We start from the raw sequence: 20,289 nt of genomic DNA, 5'->3' as shown, positions 1-20,289 counted from the left end.
AGTAGCAAAAACCACTCATTACAATTGGTTGATTTGACATTTATGTTGAACAAACTGAGCTTGGTATACATTTATTTTTCTAAAAAATATTTTATTTTTGTATTTTCTTCAGAGTTTTTTTAAATTTCATACCTGTATTTCCTGTGAGATACTTTGTCAAATGTCTACTAATCATTAGCTTGACATTTCACAACTAAGGCCATAGAAGCCCTTTAGAGGTCGATCCTCTATGTGTGCTGAGACTGTAGAATCAAGGATGAGTTACTAGGAATTGGCTGCTTCTTAGGAAGCAGCTCCAAAAAGGTGAGTCTGGTGAGTTCACCCTGCTCTGCTCCTCATCCAAGATATATTTCCTGAAGGTTTAAAACCTGACAATGAGTAGACCAGATGGCAAATGCAGACAGGGCCTGGACATCACCACAGACTTTCACAGAACCATCCTCCCTTCAGCCTGGCACTGCACCCCTGGCCACAAGTTGTTGTCTCTTTAGAATGCAAAGTTTTCCTAATGCCACTGACTTATCTGCTCTGAAGAGAAAACCACATGTTGTCTGGCCAGGTCAGGAGTCCTAGAGAAGTCATTGCATGGGCTGAAGCTCTTAGACGACCTGTTTGGGCCTCTTTTCTCTTTCTTTCTCTTTCTTTCTTTCTTTCTTTCTTTCTTTCTTTCTTTCTTTCTTTCTTTCTTTCTTTCTTTCTTTCTTTCTTTCTTTCTTTNTCTTTCTTTCTTTCTTTCTTTCTTTCTTTCTTTCTTTCTTTCTTTCTTTCTTTCTTTCTTTCTTTCTTTCTTTCTTTCTTTTTCAGCCTTAGAGCAGACAAGAGCCTCTCCTCTTCCAAATTTTCTATACTTTCCTACCTCATACTGGGGATCTAGATGAAAATTTTGTTTTACTAAAACCTTATTAAAGTTTTTTGAGCAAACAGAAGTAAATGTATGTATCTCACCTATGTTTAGCCAGAGGAGTCTTGATTTCTTTTCTGAACAATTCGATTATAAGATTATTAGTTCTTTCTATATATTCATAAATGTGTGGTTTATTTTATGTTATTTGGCAAATCCAAAGAACTAATTTTAGAAAATTAGAAGAAAGAATAACTTTGCATTTCAAATACTGGAAGTATGCCAGAATTTTAAAAGCAAGAACTCATGTTTTGGAAACTGAAAGTCATTCTTTACCTTATTTTTAAATACTGTGAAACTTTGGGGTCATCCACTTTGTTAACTTCCAGGTCTCAGAAAAGCTGCCTTTGTAAGAAACTGATCCACCTGTCTCCCCACAGGGCTGCCACATGGTGACGGAGGAGTTGCATTCCATAACCTTTGAGACCCAGATCTGCCTCTATGGCCTCACCATTAACCTAGAGGTGGGTTTCTCTAGAAATATCTACTTGCTAGTAATATTTACAGCAACATGTCAGCATTGCTAGCAAAAGCCCAGTCCTTCTGGATTTCTGTCTATTCTTCATATATTATTTAGAAAAACAGCACATCAAATGTGTAGTAAGTAGTTAGATACAATTCTGGTTAAATAGAAGAATGATAAGGACTCCATGACTCTTGTGAATTCAGCATATGTTGTTTGGTTGTCTACATTTTTATTTTCTGAATCAGGAATATTCAACAAAGCATAAAGAGAAACAACTATCCTTGAACTGTATCATGTGGTTATATATTTTCTAAAATTTAAGTCATATCTAAAAATCTCCTGGAGGGTTTCTCTGATGAGATGAACAAAGGATCGTGGTGAGAGTGTTGGCAGTGCATTGTTTTGACCATCTTCCAATAACACCACTGAACTCTAAGAATAAACAAGCTGTGGGGTTAAACTGAACGCATTGGTTACAAATGCGGGGAATTCCTTGTGCATGGTCATCTGTTCACAGTTCCTAGCTCATGCGAAAGGCCCAGTAAATGCTGCAGGAACAAATCAGTGCATCCATTAACAAGCTCCACTCCAGGCAACCTGAGTAAGATTCTACTCGAGAGTGTATTGTGTTAGACTCCGCCTTTCCCTTTTTATACAGCATTCAAAAGTACGTAAAAACCTCCACTTCTTTCCCCCAAGCCTCTTCTTCCATAAGCTGCACAGTCCTTCAGTTCCTGGGTCTGTCCTTGGGGATCTTATGCCTCCAGGAGAGTCTGTGAAAGGCTGTTTACTTCATAAGATAGAAAACTGCAACACTGACAGTACTGAACTGTTCTGCAGAAAGAGACCAGAGAACTCCAACTCCAACAGCTCACCTCTCCAGCTTTTACAGTAAAACCCTACTTCCAGTGTGGACTTTAATCAGGCACTAGGTCATAATTTGATTAGAGTGGTTCATTTCCAAAGCAAATTTAGATCAAGATTTATTTATCTTATGTATATGAGTACACTGTTGCTGTGTTCAAACACACTAAAAGAGGGCATCAGATCCCATTACAGATGGTTGTGAACCACCATATGGTAGCTGGGAATTGAACTCAAAACCTCTGGAAGAACAGTAAGTGGCCTTAACCACTGAGCCACCTCTCCAGATTCTAGATTAAGTTCTTTAGCATAACTTATAAGTCGATAAGTGGCAAAAGCCACTTTGGTTGTATTTGAGGCAATGTGTGGCATAAGGAGAAATATGTTTTTCAATGTTGAGGAAGATATGGAGGAAACTGCCTGATTGCTAGCATCAGGTGCCCTGAAAGGGTTCTTGTTCCTTTTCTTACTGTAGTCAGCCTGTACGTGTGCACAGAAAGGTCTTTGAATGGGACCTGGGTAGCAGAATTGGAAAGGGTGGTTGGCTGGTGACCTTTAGATGAAAAGGTGAAGAGAAGCTTCGGTGCACGTTTGGACTACCTGTGATAACTTTTTTTTTTTTTAAACTAGACCAGCTCATTACCTGTCGTGATGATTTCTAATGTCAGTCAACTACCTAATGCATGGGCATCCATCATTTGGTACAATGTGTCAACTAATGACTCCCAGGTAAAGTTCCTGTTCCTATCTCTGCATATCTCATGACACTTAACTTTGTCTTTCAACAAGCAATGGGCGTGTCATAGGCGATGAGGGCATGTCTAGTTGTGTGAGTCCTGTTAGGTTAGGTGTAACGGGATGTTTGAGCTCAGCATGATGGCACGCCTCTAGAATCCACACACTTGCAAGTCTAAGGTAGGAAGCTTGTAATTTGAAGCAAGTCTGAGTCAAGCCTGGGCTACCTAGCAAGAGCCTGTCTCAAAATTAATAGCAGCAATGATGGCGAGGAGGCAATCTGAGTTCTAGCCAAGGACAGTGACCAGCCCAAGACTGCCTCACCATGAGTTCTAAGGCGGTCCTCTGCTGTGCTGACTAGACTGCGGGAAAACACCTTGCTTCATAACTTTCTAAGTGTAACTTTCTACCTGGCTACCTTCACTTCTTCTGGGCACACTTTTCCTCAGTCTTTTCTACAGAAGCACAGCATTTGCTCCCAAATAAGTAACCAGGATGTCCATTAATCTTTGTGCCTGAGTTCTGACAGCACAAATTTTGCCTTCAAATTGATAGACTGGAGCCTGTCTAGGTTTAGGCTGGGCATTAGTGCCATCTGGTGGTTACTTGAGGCACTTTATCAAAAGTGGTCTTCAATTATACCAATAGATGTTTTCGTATGAAAACCCGGGAAGGACTCGGATTTAAAAAAAAAAAAAAAAAAGTCTCCGCTCCCTCTTGCTCTGTTCTTAAGACAGAGAAAACAAAACTGAGAAACTGTGTGTTATTGTGCCAAGTACTCAGTTCCAGAAGAAACAGCTCAAATGTGAATAACTTTTCTTCTTTGCTCAAATCAGTTTCTGCCAGAATTCTTTCCACTAGGTGACTGCATAAGAAGGAGTGATCCCTAAATAGGTCAACCTTCAGTGCCTTTCCCCTTTAATGCAATATTCCTTAAAAGGAAATCACACAATGGCACAGCCCTGTTCATCCCTATCCCCAGATGTCCTGGCATCAAAGACACATCAACTGCAACCAGGGGGGCTGCCTAGTCATGAGAGTCCCCTCATGCTGGAGAATCCACTAGATAATTCACTTTAAGGCCAGAGGTGGTTCCTGGCATTAAATGCCACTTCTCTTTAAGAGCTACATGTCTGCACATTCAACTTTAGGGTGTGGCAGGAAAGACTTTAGTAGGGTCTTCTGTCCTAACACAGCACCACACTGGTATCTCTCAGCAACATTCTGCTAGGAACCCGCTAAGGCCACCACATGCCACCATGCCCACCCTCCCAGAGCAACTGGGTCCCCTCATGAAGATCTAGAGACTGGACTCGTAGTCTCCTTACAAAACCAAGCTAAACAAGTAACTTTGACTTATTAACGCTACCTTCCCTCAAACTCTGAGCTCTTACACCTTAACTAGACCTGTCCTCACTAGCCATTTCCCAGCTACCTTTCTCAAGGAGACAATTGTGTCCCTAGAAATTCTTTTACTTCTCTTCTTCCTGTCTTGTGATCCTGGTTGAATGCAGAGCCCTCTTTCGTGGTGAGCCAATTACAATTTACAATTAATATCATTTCAAGGGAGGTTATGTGACCAGCCATTGTTAGGCAGTGTTAACTACTTGCATGAGATGATTGTTGCTTGGTAGTTTAGAGAAAGTTAGGAAATGTCAAGTGATTCTCTCAGGAAAGATAGATCCCCAAGTTGTATTACATTCAAGGAGCAAAAGTGCTCTAATGGGGTGATGAATCTTATGAACAATTTATTCTTAACATCACTTGACCCAGAATCTAAATCAGGAATGTGATATAGCGAATGTAGTGTTCCCTGTTAGATTATGATATATAATCACCATACCTCTATTTCAGAACTTGGTTTTCTTTAATAACCCTCCATCTGTCACTTTGGGCCAACTCCTGGAAGTGATGAGCTGGCAATTTTCATCCTATGTCGGTCGTGGCCTTAATTCAGAGCAGCTCAACATGCTAGCAGAGAAGCTCACAGGTGAGAGCCGGGAGACGGGGTTTCCTCTGGTTTTGGCAGTTGAGAGTTTTATAGCAGTTATGTTACTACTATTAATAATTATGATGGTGTCACACTTTATGGAATGCCTATGTTGTATTGCCAGGCACAGGGCTAAGTGTTATTTTACTTTCATTTTTCACAATGTTCTTGGGGCCAACACTATTCTATTGATTTGAGGACATCAGAGGTGAATGGCTCCACCGCACAGCTAGGAGGCAGCAGAGCCACGTTATGGGCCAGACTGGTGCTTCCCTGAGGCCCCTCTGTTTACACTCTGGTTTCTAGGTGTTCTTAAGCCACTTCCTCTGAATGTGCTGTGAAGCCTTTATGGCGATGTTAACCAACTAGAACATGATGGGCTAAGCACAGGAAATGTGCTAGAAGTTTAAAAACACGAGCAATGACTTGATTCTGCACATTATGGCAGCTTCGGTTTCTTGGTTTTGCAGACATCATCTGTGCTTCATAAGCTTTGCCTATATTTCTTAGCCGTAGCTGGGTTTTGACAAGCTAGTACACCTAACTCCGGAGAGATCTCATGCTGAATCTGTATGCATTTGCAGTTATGGTACCCAAGCTTGTTCTGCACAAAATCTGTGGCTGCAGCCTGGTTTATGTGATGTTGGCTAGCTTCACCTGTTTCTGTGCACCTATCGGCTCAACAGTGGGTGGTCAAATACAACTGTCCTTTCCAACAATTTAAAATTCTACTTAATATAGGGTTTTTTTTGTCTTGAGTTCATAAATACAGTAGCAAACATTTGTAAAATGTTAATGAGCAACTAACGCAAAAATTACGTTACCATGTTACTAGCAATAGTATAGATTAGCATAGTATCCTTAGGATCTTTAGCAAACTATCCACAGGAATATAGTTCCCTTAAGACTTCAATAGTATTAATCTCTTCAGTGTTCTAGATCAAAATAGTTGGTGGCTGCATATTGCCTACATGATTTCTAGTCCATTTTTCCACTTAAATCTAGCTATACCTAATTACATGATTTTGTTGTGTGATGTCTGGTCGCCGTCCTTGGGCCGTTCTTACCATCTCCAGCAGCATGTTATCCCACAATGCCTTGGCCTCACTCTGCTTCCTCCCTGGAGGAGCTTCTGTTCTCCCTGTGCCCGATAGCACAGTGCCGACCATCCACGGGGCTCCCTAAGCTCATTGTTGGCTCCTCCATCAGAAAAGTTTCCTGTTAGATACTGAACTTCTTAAGCACAGCATGGCACATTAGACCTTAGGAAGCACTCACACACTGTGCCTCCATTGGAAGGCCAAAGAAATGCTTGCAAGAGAAGAGGAGGGAGAGATTAAATCAAGCACAGAATGAACGGTTTCACTGTTGCGTTAAAATTCTTGTTTCATTTAGTTTTGTTTTTTTTTTTTCTTTTCATTTTAGTTCAGTCTAACTACAATGATGGTCACCTCACCTGGGCCAAGTTCTGCAAGGTACAAACAGGGCAATGGGGGTGTCGTTTAGGATGTTAGAAAGCTGATTTCTAAAGAACCAGTGGTTTGGAAGGTTTCCTGGATGAGGATAACTTAAAAAAAAAGTCCTGCCCTGTTCAAAGGGAACATTTGTAAAAGTTGGAGTGGGTTCTGTTAGGGATGCTGCCTAGTCACGGTCCTTGTCCATGTGTGCTCCTTCTTCCTCATAGGAACATTTGCCTGGCAAAACATTTACCTTCTGGACTTGGCTTGAAGCAATATTGGACCTAATTAAAAAACATATACTTCCCCTCTGGATTGATGGGTGAGTTTGTGGACTCTGTTTTTCATATGAGTACTTTTTCTGTTTTAATTATCTTTTTCCTCTTTTTTTCTTTTAAGCATGTTAATGGGAAAGATACATTCACTGTTTCTTCAGAGAATATTCTATAATGATAATATATATTATCATTATATATGTATATATGTATATATAATAAATGTATTATATAATATATATAATTATATATTATATAATATAATATATGTATTATATAATATATTATATATATATATGAGATTCCAGGTACAGTTGCTTGTTAGGTCTATTCCTTATGAATGAAGTAAATGTGGGTGCGATAATGATGAATTGAGACTGTGTCTTGCCCCTTGCTCTAATTTTAGGTACATCATGGGATTTGTTAGCAAAGAGAAGGAACGGCTTCTGCTCAAAGATAAAATGCCTGGGACATTTTTGTTAAGATTCAGTGAGAGCCATCTTGGAGGGATAACCTTCACCTGGGTGGACCAATCTGAAAATGGTGCGTAATCAAACTCACTCAATGGTTTGAATATGAATTGGTGCAGATGGCCCATAACCAGGTACCATGAATTCTGAAAGCCCATGTTTGCCACCCTCTATCTCACACATGGTCTGTACTGAACAGACTCCAGAAGGTCAGACTTTTTAGCCATGGGGATAACTTGGGTGGGAAGAATGACTGCATAGAACATTCGCAGGAGCCTAAATATTCTAGTTTCTGTGCTTTCAGGAGAAGTGAGATTCCACTCTGTAGAACCCTACAACAAAGGGAGACTGTCGGCTCTGCCGTTCGCTGACATCCTGCGAGACTACAAGGTTATCATGGCTGAAAACATTCCTGAAAACCCTCTGAAGTACCTCTACCCTGACATTCCCAAAGACAAAGCCTTTGGCAAACACTACAGCTCCCAGCCATGCGAAGGTAATATTTGCGTTTTCTTTCCTCTTGAGATTTTTGGGAAATGATATCAGGTCAGAGGAAAGTGAATGAATTTCCTCTCTGATTACTGTGACCTTTGTAATATCCCAGAATCATATGGAGGTTTACAGCCTTAGCAAGGCAAGTGCTATGCCAGTGCTTAGCAGAGTAACATTCGCAGGGCAACTAGACTTCACCATAGCCAGATCAGTCCTTTGTGATGCCTAGAGCCCATAGTCCTTAAAATAGGAGTGATGGTCAGTCATTTCATTTCTATGGCCAAGGGAAAGGAAGGAAGAACTGATGAGTGTAAACTTTCACAGCAGTATAGACCTGTATTTTACAAAGTAATTTGAGAGTTGAGAGCTGTTAAATCTCTCCCTCTCCCTCTCCCTTTCCCTCTCCCTTTCCCTTTCCCTCTCCCTCTCCCTCTCTCTCTCTGTGTGTGTGTGTGTGTGTGTGTGTGAGAGAGAGAGAGAGAGAGAGAGAGAGAGAGAGAGAGAGGAGAGAGAGAGAGGAGAGAGGAGAGAGAGGGGAGAGAGCCTGGGTATGGAACTCAGACTTTGATGAAAATGCTAGGCAAGTACTGTAACACTTAGTCATATGTCCCATCCAGCCTTACTGGAATCTTAGCCCAGGAGTATGTGTTCTCTGCCAGAGAACAGAGCCTCGTTCTCCTTGACATGCTTTGCTACATTTCCCCTAAGGGCCAGGAAAAGTAATGCACAAATAGGCATTCAGTAAATGTGGAACACAAGAAAGAAAATTTGTAAAATTAGTGTCTGAGGAAGGGGTCTCACCAGTCTCTCATGAAAGCACAGTTGGCCTCTGTAGCCACAGTTTTTGTATCTTATTCAGACAAAGATCAAAAATAGTTTTTAAGCCAGGCAGTGGTAGCACATGCCTTTAATTCCAGCACTTGGGAGGCAGAGGCAGGTGGATTTCTGAGTTCGAGGCCAGCCTGGTCTACAGAGTGAGTTCCAGGACAGCCAGAGCTATACAGAGAAACCCTGTCTGGAGTTATAAAATTACAACTGCGTTGAACATGTAAATCTTTTCTTTCTTCTATAAATAATGCAGTGTAACAACTACTTAAACAATATTTACATTGAAGCAAGTATTGTAGAAACCTGGAAATGATTTAAGGGATATAAAAAAGTGTGCTTAGATTCAAAGCAAATGCTGTACTATTGTACACGAAGGGTTTGAGCACCGTGGCCTCACTATCTGCCAGGGTTCCTAGAACCCAGTCCCCAGTGGCTACCAGAGGAGTGCACAGTCTCTAAGGATCTTCACCTGTAGTGAGTAATCTCTTGGTCCTATCTTGTGGGATATCCTACAGTTAACACAAACAGTGTAACTTGTTGCCACCTAACTTCAAAACAAATAACACACAATAGAAAACAAATCCAAAGTCCTGGCTTCTCAATGGACTCTGTGTCGAATCAAACAAAACACTAAGGTTGAAACTGTCTGAGCACTAGATCAGCATGGCGTACCTGGGAAGGCCAACGTTCACTCATGCTACTTCTAGGAAGACTTCAAAACCTCCTGCAGTAATAAGGTTATGGCTGGTGTTTTATGTGTGCCAGTCAAAGAGCAAAAAGCTTTGCTGGATTTACAGTCTGGAAGATTTCAGTCTATGGAGGTTGCCCCCATCACTGTTAGACCTTCAATAAGACATCATCATGGGATCATGTTATCCAGAAGAAGAGAAAAAAAAAAAAAGCCTGTTGTCTCAATCTTCCTAATCAAGCACACACCTGATGACTTTCCTTCCTCCAGGCTCCACGTTTGAAAGGTTCTATTACTCCCAGGAGCCCACAGACCAGCAACCAAACCTTTAAGAAAATGACTTTTGAGAGACACTACAGCACTATAAATTCCTCCCAATACACAAATGAATCAGATACTAATGCCAAACTTAAATACAACATAAAGGGCACATGAAGAAGTACAGTCTCAATTATTAGACATGATAGAGTCATTGATACGCAAAGTCAGATCAGCCTGCTAAGAGTTTTGTTGTTTGATTATGGATTTCATGTTTGCCTGTGTGGCCATTTCTTCCATTCAACTAAAAGGTTTTGTGAATTACAAGACAACCTTGTTATTTATTTTCTTCTGAGCATTATGTATTTTCCTAGCTGTTTGATTTCCAATTTTATCAATAATGCTGACATCTCCCCCTATCACTGTGCCTTTCTTTTTCAGTTTCAAGACCAACCGAACGGGGAGACAAGGGTTACGTCCCCTCTGTTTTTATCCCCATTTCAACAATGTGAGTATCTGTAGTCACATGTAAAACATTTGTTATTGAATTGCTTTTTTTCTTTTCAGAAAGCTTTCCTAAACGAGATTTAAGGGCAGATCAGAGTATATATAATGGAGGATAAAGCATTTTTAATGCCCAATAAAGTATTTTATGTCTCATTTCTTTGAACACATAAAGCTGGTCTTCAGGGCACACTATCCAGTCTATTAAGACTGGAATGATAAAGCTGCCCTTTTATATGCCATATAGTCTATAGCAGATTGAATGCTGTGATATGAAGTGATGAATTAGACAGCTCAGTGTCACAAAGAGATGAAGCACTAGACAAGTCCTGGGCACAGCAAGTTAGCATGAGCTATTATGTTATAATCTTTGTACTATTTTCCTGTTATCTCTTTAAGCCGAAGTGATTCCACGGAGCCACAATCTCCTTCAGACCTTCTCCCCATGTCTCCAAGTGCATATGCTGTGCTGAGAGAAAACCTGAGCCCAACAACAATTGAAACTGCAGTATGTCCTCCCCCATCACTGTTGGTCTAGGGTATTTGCAATAAAACAAACGTGACATGTGCATCACAGGGGTAGCAGCACGGTGCAGGCGCAGAGAGAGCATGGTTACCAGCAGGAACTCAAAAGCTGCCTTGCTCAGTGCATGCTGCTGAGTGTGCAGATACTGAGAGCAAACACCTTAGCTTACTAGAACGGCTTTAATGTGTTTACCACAAAACCAGAGGGCCAAAGGCCCCTGTATTTCTCCTTCTGGTGCAGCCATGAACCACACCACTCCTTAGCTCTTTCCACTTTACCAAAGAACACAAATAGCCAGGGGTTACAAGTCTATTTTGGTAATTAACTTAAGAAGTTCACAAGTTTTAACTTTTCTTGATTGTTGCATAGCCAGTTGTTGTGGCCTTTCCATTTAGAACATGAAGAACAATAGCATCACAGTGTTTTTTGCTTTTTTAAGATCTGAGTCACAATCTAATATTTGGGTATATATCATATATACATTATAATACACTAGAGCATATATAACACATATAATACATTGTAACATTATAATATATGTTACTTGGGATGTGTTCTATTTGTTCCCATCCCCCAATGCTGTTAAAGGGTTAAACACCCCCAATTCACGTAAGGTGAACATTCATCAGAATCCCTTGGAGGGGTCCAGATGCCCAGGAGAGTGACATCTGGCCACAGGTCAAATGGTATTCACTTCTTCAAGACTCCAGGGATGGAAAGTCCAAGCCTGCCTTGGATGGCTTAACCCAGTGCTGGCTAACTTTAACTCACCAAGCCATTTATACATAACTGAACTTTTGCTATATTTTGCATCCATTTTCATATTATTTTTAGTCTGATGAATTTTTTTAATTAGTGTGTGTGTGTTTGTGTATTGTGCTTTTTCTTGCTGAGCCACTTTGCCTGCCCTGTGAGTGGACTTCTTAACACAGTTTTTAATCTACTTAAATTATGCCTTTTATTTCAGGCTGATCAGCCCTAATTACTTTAATGAATCCTTAGTTAATTGGTAGAAAGATTACAGATTGTTTAGTAGACAAAAGAGTGTTTACTCTATCAAAACAGCAATTTATTTGCAAGACGGTTTCCTTAACAATCATTTCCGCTTCCATTTTTAGATGAATTCCCCATATTCTGCTGAATGACGGTGTAAATGGACACTTCAAAGAAGGAAGCAGATGAAACTGGAGACTGTTCTTTACCATAGATCACAATTTATTTCTTCGGCTTTGTAAATACCAGTTTCTAGAAAATGGTAGGAAGTTGGAAGCTCTCTTCTCACTTGGTGCCACTCCCAGCAAGGAGCGCTGTGACTAAAATGCTAAAAAACCTGCAAGAAAAGACAGCTTTGAGAAACCAGTGTTGGTAACAATATAACAGAGGACTCCTTTGAAAGCATTTGTTTCTGGTTTTATTTCTTAGGTGTTATTTATGACTTTGGCTCAGAAAGCTATGTTAACATTTCAGGGTGGGTCAACAATGCGTAATCATGCCTGCATTACTCAAAGCCATGGGAAGATTTAGCAGGAAACCCAGATAAAAATCTTCAAAGTAGATGTAAGATAGGGGAATGATAGGTCATGATCAGCGGTGATTCACAGGGCTGTAGGGATGAATCATGAAACCTCCAGATTGTCGGGCAGAACTCATCACGTCCGTTATGCTCATAGCTCCTGGGATGGCTCTCTCAGTAGGAAAAGGATCCAGAGTCATTCCTGTGTGCTGGGCAAATGCACTAACATTGAAAGCCCTTCAAGTGGACCGATGGGTAAACGTCTTAGGAAACGAAGCCCAGGAAGCAAGTAGTACCCTGGACCTTGGATTCCTGACATCACCTGTAGGTTCCACATTTTACATCTCTAGAACATATTGGACTGGATAAATTCAGTAATCCCTTTGTATTCCACTAGTCTCTTATCCTGTAAACTTAATCTGAGACTAGAGAAGGGGTAAACCATTCTAGTCTCTCTCTCTGCTGGAGAGAAGGAAGGTGCTTTACTCACTAGCACTCCAAATATATAAGCTGCAGGTGTACAATGGGCCTCCCTACGGGGTCTATGAGGTCATTGCTCACGCTGCCCATAGCAATCATATAGAATTTCTCAAGGCTTGAAAGAAGACACCTAATGTCTACCTTTGGCCTTAATGTCATATGTATATATGTGCACACATACATACTCATACACACACACACACACACACACACACACACACACACACACACCACAGCTTATAGACCGTTATCCATATCCTTGCTGCTTACCGAGTCCTTTATTCCTTCGCTGCTGTCTTAGGAGGTGTGTGATTGAGGAGGATGGTGTCAACCTGGAACTCAGCTTCCTGAAACTGCCTGAAACTGACCATAGCATTGATGGAAACATTATACATTTGGGAATAATGCTTACTGCTTTGTTATTTCCTACCAAGAAATGCTCCACTGGGCTAAGATGTCAAAAGGGGTTTTAGATGCTTCTCATGCCCTGGAATGTATCAGAAGTACCACACACTCTTAGAAAGTTCTCAAAATAGAGCATGCTGACAAATGCCAAGGCTCCCTGTGTGCTGACAGCTATTAGGTGCTGTGTGTGCTAGACCAGAGAGCTCACGGAAGCTGGTGATTTGCTTGCTTTCACAGAGGCAGGAGTTACCATATGAGTTCAGTGTTTGTTTTAATTTAATCTAGCAAAATCAAAGTGAGCTATTTTTTAGGCTTAATTTTTATTATTTTCAATCATGTGTAGGGTGAGAATGTGCACATAAGGGCATGTACCCTCAGATGCCAGGGGCATTGGCAGTTGTAAGCCACCTGATGTGGGTTCTAGGAACCAAACTATAGTCTTCTGCGAGCACAGTATCTACCCTTAACCACTAGTCCACAAAACCAGCACTCTAGAGTTGCAAGATACTTCTCAAGTGAATCTTGTACTCCAGAGATTGTTTTTTTTCAGGTGACAGGATTTGGCCAGAGGTGACCTGCAGATACTGTTAAGTTCAATGTAAAAACTGGCCACATGAGCTGCAAGCACAATGGAATGGAATAGGTCATATTTCCACCAAACTCTTCCACCACATTTTTTTCTCCTTTTAATTGCGATTTAGTTTAGACTGCTCTAAAAGTACTGTGCACTATAAGGCTCCTGCAACAGGAACTTTTCCTTCACGGTTCCAAAAGTTGAAGTACAAGATCAGGTGGCAGCAGGGGCAGGTTCTCCCTCTCCCAGGTTGTAGAGAGGCAACGCTTCATCTTCTTGTGTCATCATACAACAGAGAGGGAACTGGAAACTCATCGAGGGTGGAAATCCCATTTCTGAGAGTTCATCTTCATGGTAGCCTCAGTTAGAGCCTCTCTGACCAATTCCCAGACAACGGCAAGGAGGGAAGAGTCCACCACGGTGGGGGGACACGTGGAGGAGCAGCTCCAAAGGAACGCAAGGACAAGGCTGTTTGCATTATGGCAGAAGAGACAGAAGAAAAAGCAAGCCAAAACTCAGTAGATTTGACTTTCAAAGGCTTACCTTCTCCAGCTAGACTCTACCTCCTAAAAGATTCATAACTTTCAAACGAGTGTCCAGGACGAAGCACTCAAAATAATTTGGTACAGATTTAAACCTTAATATGGCCTAGTTACCACCTACATCATTTAGAACAACAATTTTAGCATAAGAACTTAGGAGACACAAACCTTCAGTCCATAACAAACCGATGGCAAATAAGATGCATTTAATGAAACAAGATAGGTTTGATTTCTAAATATTTTCCTTCTCTTTTCATTGATCGCAGACCAATCACAGAGTACACATTTTTCAAATCATTTTTAATATAACCACTTGGACTAGGGAAATAGTTCAGTCAGTAATTTTTTTTTTTTTTGCAAGTGCCGGACCTTGGTTTAAGGTCACACACACACACACACACACACACACACACACACACACCCCTTCTGATTCTGGGAGAGGGAGAACCTGCCCCTGCTGCCACCTGATCTTGAACTTCAACTTTTGGAACTGTGAAGGAAAAGTTCCTGTTGCAGGAGCCTTATAGTGCACAGTACTTTTAGAGCAGTCTAAACTAAATGGCAATTAAAAGGAGAAAAAAAAATGTGGTGGAAGAGTTTCTCTGCTAGGGAGGCAGAGAAAGGTGCATCCCTGAAGCTTCAGAGAGCCTCTCACCTAGTAGGTGAAGGCCAGACCAGTGAGAGACTTTTCAGGGAGAGGTGGCCAGCACCTGAGGAATGACTCCCAGGATTGTCCTTTGGCCTCCGTGTGAGTGTGCAAATAACCAATTCTTCACCTCAGATGGTTCAGGATGCCTATGCCTCCTTGTAGTAGGAGGTAACAGAATTTTGGGCCAAGTATAGGACTTTTCTGTATCCATAAATAGATAATGACATAGTCCAGACTTAGCAAATTGGGTACTGCTCACACCTACTCCAATTCCTGACACAGCATAAATATTTTTTTTAAGTTGGCCCTGCACATATAGTGATCCAACTGCTTGCATTTAAAAAAAAACTGGCTTGTCAGTATAACTAATATCCAATAAAAATATACAGTAAAATTAACTTTTTACCATGTCAGTATGAACTCTAACACATCCAGAGTTATGGAATCACCACTGGAAGGCATCGACTATACCTGTCTGGATCCTTATGAAGAGGATGCTACAATAATGTGGTAAAAGTCTTCTCACTGGATAACTTCTTTTGTAGACAGAGCCCCATTTGAAATCAGTGGAGGGCTTAGTGCAAAGGTTCAGTGCATAGAAACACCACAGAGCCTAAGAGTTCAGTTCTGAGAACCCACATGAAAACTGTAATACAGCAGCTGGCATCTGTAAACTGTGGCAATACAGAAGGCAATAGAGAGACGGATTGTGTAGGAACTCAAAGGTCAGCCTGGAACATGCAGCCTGGCGGAAACAAGAGAATCCTCTTCAAAAAAAAAAAAGGTGGGAAGAGAAAACTTAGTCTTGAGAGAGGACCTCTGAGCCCCAAATGTGTTCTGTATACACATGCAACTGCACTCACTCAAGCAAACATCATAGAAGAAGAAGAATTAGAAAAGCAAGCCTTCACTCATGCTTGAAATCTCCGAATAACTCATAACACTCTGCATTTTACTGGAGTAGATGAACAGAATTCAGGGAGTCATAAATACAAGCAGCAAAACCCATAGCTTTATTTCCACTAACTTCTAGCTGACGTTAGAATTCCATCATTTTTTAAACTAAGAGCAGCGAATTATAAAACATACCACCTTTATATCATATTACAGTAACCTCATTATTACATAGTTCCCTCAAAATATTTAATATGCTAAGCACACTTTAGAGATTCTGATAGCCCCACTGCTAGATCTTATTTAGGGCTACTAGTCAAAAAGCACTTACACTATGCCACAAGGGTGATTTCAGTCTGGTTTTATGTGTCACCAAGTTCACTAGATATATATTTCAATATAGCCGGTTTCTTTCTTTAACCTTTTGAATTTTATTTTATTTAGCTAAAGACATTATTCTTTAAAGATGTTCATAGGCAATAGTATATTTAACACTCTACCTCCGGATAAGGACAATGACTCTTTCTTAGCAGATCTTTCTGAAGTCTGTGAAGCTTCACCTCACCCCCCTTCAGCTACATTCTCTCAGTTTTCTAATTTTGTTGTGTCTACTCTCTCCTCTCGATAATGGTCACACATGCTTCAGGCTCTGAACAGCCTTCCTGCCAAATGTTCCTATGTGTCAGCATAAGAAAGGGTTCAGGCCGTAGCTCCCTCTAAGTCCCCAGCATCGTGGTCCCTCCTTGTCAATGAGCTCCTTGGCTGTCTTCTCTGCATGCACAGTGACAAAGTCCGGTCAGCAATACTATCCCTAGAGTCCTGCACAATCTAAGCTTAATGTACAGCTATCAGTGTTTGGATACAAGAAAAACAATGGTTCCTTTCTTCGCTTTGTTGCTTGGTTGGCCTCTATAAAAATGGACAAACTCCAAATTCACAAAATAGTCTCCTTTATACCATCCTATCCAAACAGCAAACCTGTTTTTGACAGCACAGAGAGAACTTCCTCTCAATTTTACTTTTTTGCTGAACTTCTGAGCTCTGATAAATGATGTACAGTCATAGGCATGAACTCTCCTCAACTTCCCTTTGATTTAGGTATCTCCCAGAAATACCTAACAGTTCCCATGTCTGCCCACTTGAAGATGAACCCAGTGTCCTGAAACATTCCCTAACTGCCTTCATTAAACTCATGTGCACTGCTACTCATGCAAGGCCCATTCTCTTCTGTCAGGACTGACAGTCATTACTTTAAACATCTCTTGTGCTACATATGTGAAGAAATATAGAAACCATCTACACAGGGTAAGCAAGAATTGAGTGTGAGGGCGGGATATAAAGAACTGGCCACCACCTCACTCTCTGTTGGGAAGTTTTTCAGAATACGTATGCACAGATCAGTGGGCCTAAGGGCCTGTGGTAAGCTCTGCATGGCTGAATTAACCTGTGATTTCTACCCCCAGTGTTAATGATAGTAATTCATTAGAAATAGTCCTGAGAACTGCTCTGTATAAACTATTGCCCTTCCCATGTGAGTCACAAAGATTTCTGTGTCCATTTGCTTAATTCTCTCATGGTGAGCATACAGTGTCATTCTATACATTTACAGGAGAGATGGTGTCCTGAAATCACCATGTTCTGGTGAGGAAAAATGAATATAGAGGGGGCAGATTTAAAAAGTGTTATGAGGGTTATAAAAGAGCCATTGGAAGAAGTCAGCAGTGAAGGCCTCTCCTAGGAAGTGACTCAGCTAAAGCCTAAAACATGGCAGGGGGCCAGTCCATGAACTCTGCCTGCTAAAAACTTGGGGATATTTCAGGAACCAAAGGAAGCCAGTGGCAGATAAACCCAAATCATGTAGGACCCTCTTTGGGAGAAAGCTAAAGGCTCTGCATTCTATTGTCAATGTTGGAGAAAGCCAAGAGAATTTCAAAATGTAAGAGTGATGGTATAAAATTTGTTTCTTCGTTATATCTGTTTTTGCTCAAATGAACATATAACAAGGACTCACTTGAAAAGAACTTCCCACCCCTGCAACTCCTCTGCATGGAATGGCTTCCACAGGGCAGGCCATTTAGGGACTTTGTTTTTGAGTTCCCTGAATGACTGTTGCTTCAAAATTCTTATTTGGGGGCTGGAGTGATGGCTCAGTGGTTAAGGGCACTGACTGCTCTTCCAGAGGTCCTGAATTCAAATCCCAGCAACCACATGGTGGCTCACAACCATCTGGAATGGGATCTGATGCCCTCTTCTGGTGTATCTGAAGACAGCTACAGTGTACTTATATATAATAAGTAAATAAATAAATAAATAAATCTTAAAAAAATAATCCTTAGTAGGTTTTGCTTAGTGTCACATTTTCATTTTGCCCTGGGCTCTCCATACTATATAGCTGCTCCAGTTTTTTAATGTGGGAAAGAAACGTCCTTTTGCCTTGTGGGATTTATGTATACACTGTATGTTTATACATACACGCGTGGAAGTCCGGTGTGTATGTGTGTTGGGAGAGGGAGGGGAGAACTACCTAGGCAGGTCCCTTAGCATACTACCAAGACTGGCATCAAGCTCACCTAAGTAGGTTCTTAGTAAAGGAAAGCTACGGAATCTCAATCCCTCTGCCTCCCTAATTCAGTTAAGTCATATATATGGCAAGCAAGGGGCCAAACTGTTTTTGTCAGCCAAAGTCAGAATAATTTTCCAGTGACTAAGCTATCCTCCTCCCTTTGTTGTTCTCCCATACTGCTTTGGTGATCACCCTGGATGGCTGAGAGAATGGCAAAAAAGCTGCCCACGCCCCCCATCCCTGGCTGTGGGTCCCGGCTCAGGATGTGAGGCTGCCACTGTGCAAGCATGGAAGGAAGGGCCACGAGAAAAATGGAAATGGAGAACGAGGACCCTTCGCTTCCTTCAAGTCACTAGACATGCACTCAACCTCAGCTTTCCCCAGGCAGGACGGACCTTGCCACGGCCCTGAGCCTGCGCAGTCCGCGGCGCAGAGATGGGGGCCGGGGCGGTCAGGTTGTGGGAAACCCCCGGGCCCGCGCCTGCGCACTGCCTGCCAGCATTGCTTTCGCTTTTCGATTTCCTCTCAAAGCAGCAGCTTCTCGGTGCCCGCTGAGTTCCCAGAAAGCACGTGGTGCGGCTCTTCCCAGCAGCCGCCTCCCTCCCGCCGCAGCTTGCTGAGCGCGCGGCCGCAGCGTCCCTAGTGGCGAGCGCAGCCCATGCAGTCCGCGGGGTCCTGAAGCAAAGCCTGGCTGTTTCTGAAAGCTTCAAGGACATTAAAAAAAAGGATGTGCATGCGATCCAAGACTTTAACAGTAACATTTTAGGATATTTTCAGTGGGTGCATTTTTTTTTACGTTTGCAGAATTTTTACAATACAGACTGCCTTTTATTCTTAGCTGTTAATTGGATATTTTCCAGTGTCTTTGTCAGCATAACTTTTTGGTATTCTGTCATATGAATTGTGCTTTAGTCAGCTTGAAGACTTTTCAGTGTTACAAATGGAGTTTTGGTAACAGTGCCCTGCAGCACAAATCTTTTACACATACTGGATCGTTTCCTTATGATAAATTTCCTATAAATCCATGATCATTGTAATAAAGTTTTAACAGTTTGACTGGATTTTCTACACTATAACCTTTAAAAATATATTGATTATTTTTATGTGAATATGTTCAGTCCAGCATGAATTTATGTGTTCCAAGTATCCTCAAAGGCCAGAAGGTGTAGGATCATCTGGAACTGAAGCTGGGGTTACAGATGGTTGTATGAGATGCCTGATATGGGTTCTGGGTACTCAACTCCAGCCCTCCCTAAAAGCACACTATGTTCTTAACCACTAAGCTATCTCTCCATCCTCAATATTATAATCTTTAGTAGAATTTTGCATGTTGTACCACTTGTAGTTAATGAAAATACTGTAGTTTGTCAGTACATGGCCACTCTCCAAAGAGTGTATTGAGAAGAAAAATACTGTGTGCACACAGCAAGTTTGAAATATGACATGTACCTTGTGTTTTCACAAGCTGCAAGATACAGGGCTCCTATAGAGTTGCTATGAGCCGAGAAGAAAACCAACACCAAGGTAAGGTATTATTCAAAATCGAAAACCAAAGAATTAAAAAGCTGTGTATTTCCAATGCGTTCAACCATATTCCAGGTAAACAAAAAGGGTGTATATCTAATGAAGTGGCATTCTGGGACTGTATGGTGCCAGTTTCAAGACTTACAATTGGCCAGGGAGGGTGAGAAGGCAGTGGCAGGCATTCTTAGAAATTCCAGCGGATAAGCATTTTGATTATAGCAATATTACTAACAAGAAGGTATAGCTAAATTAGAACATGCCAGATGAGAAGCAAGGGGAAGTCTGTAAACATTTTACCATAAGTTTATTTGTTGGCTATCTAGCTGCCACAGGATGGAGGAAGAAAGATCCTAGAGCTAACAAGTTCTGTGGATGAGGGTGTCTTACACACACAGGATAAGGTGTTCCTTAAAGAGATGCTTCAGGAGGCATGCTGTGGGGAAGGGAACTAGGACTTCCACTTGAGAGTTTTCATTTTAGAATTCAGTTCTTGGATGTTCTGCCGCCCACTGTCCACTCCCTAACCCCGGCACCACCGCTGTAAGATTTGTCTCAGTGATCTGGTTCATAGCACGTGTACAGCACATGCACCTCACCCTCCAACCCACTGTGGCAAGACAGCCATTTAATATTTAATATTGCTAGTGAGGCTAGCAACGGTGGGGAGCAGAGTTGTGCTCCGCTGAGTCAC

The 20,289-nt window shown here is 41.5% G+C and overlaps 1 protein-coding gene across 3 annotated transcripts in view; it reads left to right on the top strand.

The window, feature by feature from the left end:
* Stat4 (signal transducer and activator of transcription 4) overlaps positions 1-11,849 on the top strand; it is a 118,545-nt gene extending 106,696 nt beyond the window's left edge. For 2 of the 3 annotated variants that reach the window (XM_021161708.1, XM_021161725.1), the window contains 10 exons: positions 1,282-1,365; positions 2,862-2,960; positions 4,821-4,956; positions 6,382-6,431; positions 6,641-6,735; positions 7,095-7,231; positions 7,463-7,654; positions 9,866-9,932; positions 10,328-10,436; positions 11,573-11,849. In XM_021161708.1, coding sequence (XP_021017367.1) covers positions 1,282-1,365; positions 2,862-2,960; positions 4,821-4,956; positions 6,382-6,431; positions 6,641-6,735; positions 7,095-7,231; positions 7,463-7,654; positions 9,866-9,932; positions 10,328-10,436; positions 11,573-11,599 — 996 coding nt within the window. In that variant the 3' untranslated portion in view covers positions 11,600-11,849. The remainder of the gene's footprint in view (positions 1-1,281; positions 1,366-2,861; positions 2,961-4,820; positions 4,957-6,381; positions 6,432-6,640; positions 6,736-7,094; positions 7,232-7,462; positions 7,655-9,865; positions 9,933-10,327; positions 10,437-11,572) is intronic. The other variant, XM_021161716.2, reaches the window with a different exon arrangement.
* The last annotated feature ends 8,440 nt before the right edge of the window (positions 11,850-20,289 follow it).

The sequence above is a fragment of the Mus caroli genome, chromosome 1 (genome assembly GCF_900094665.2).
Source record: "Mus caroli chromosome 1, CAROLI_EIJ_v1.1, whole genome shotgun sequence".
In the NCBI taxonomy this organism is placed as follows: Eukaryota; Metazoa; Chordata; class Mammalia; order Rodentia; family Muridae; genus Mus; species Mus caroli.
This window is presented reverse-complemented; position numbering and strand designations above follow the sequence as displayed.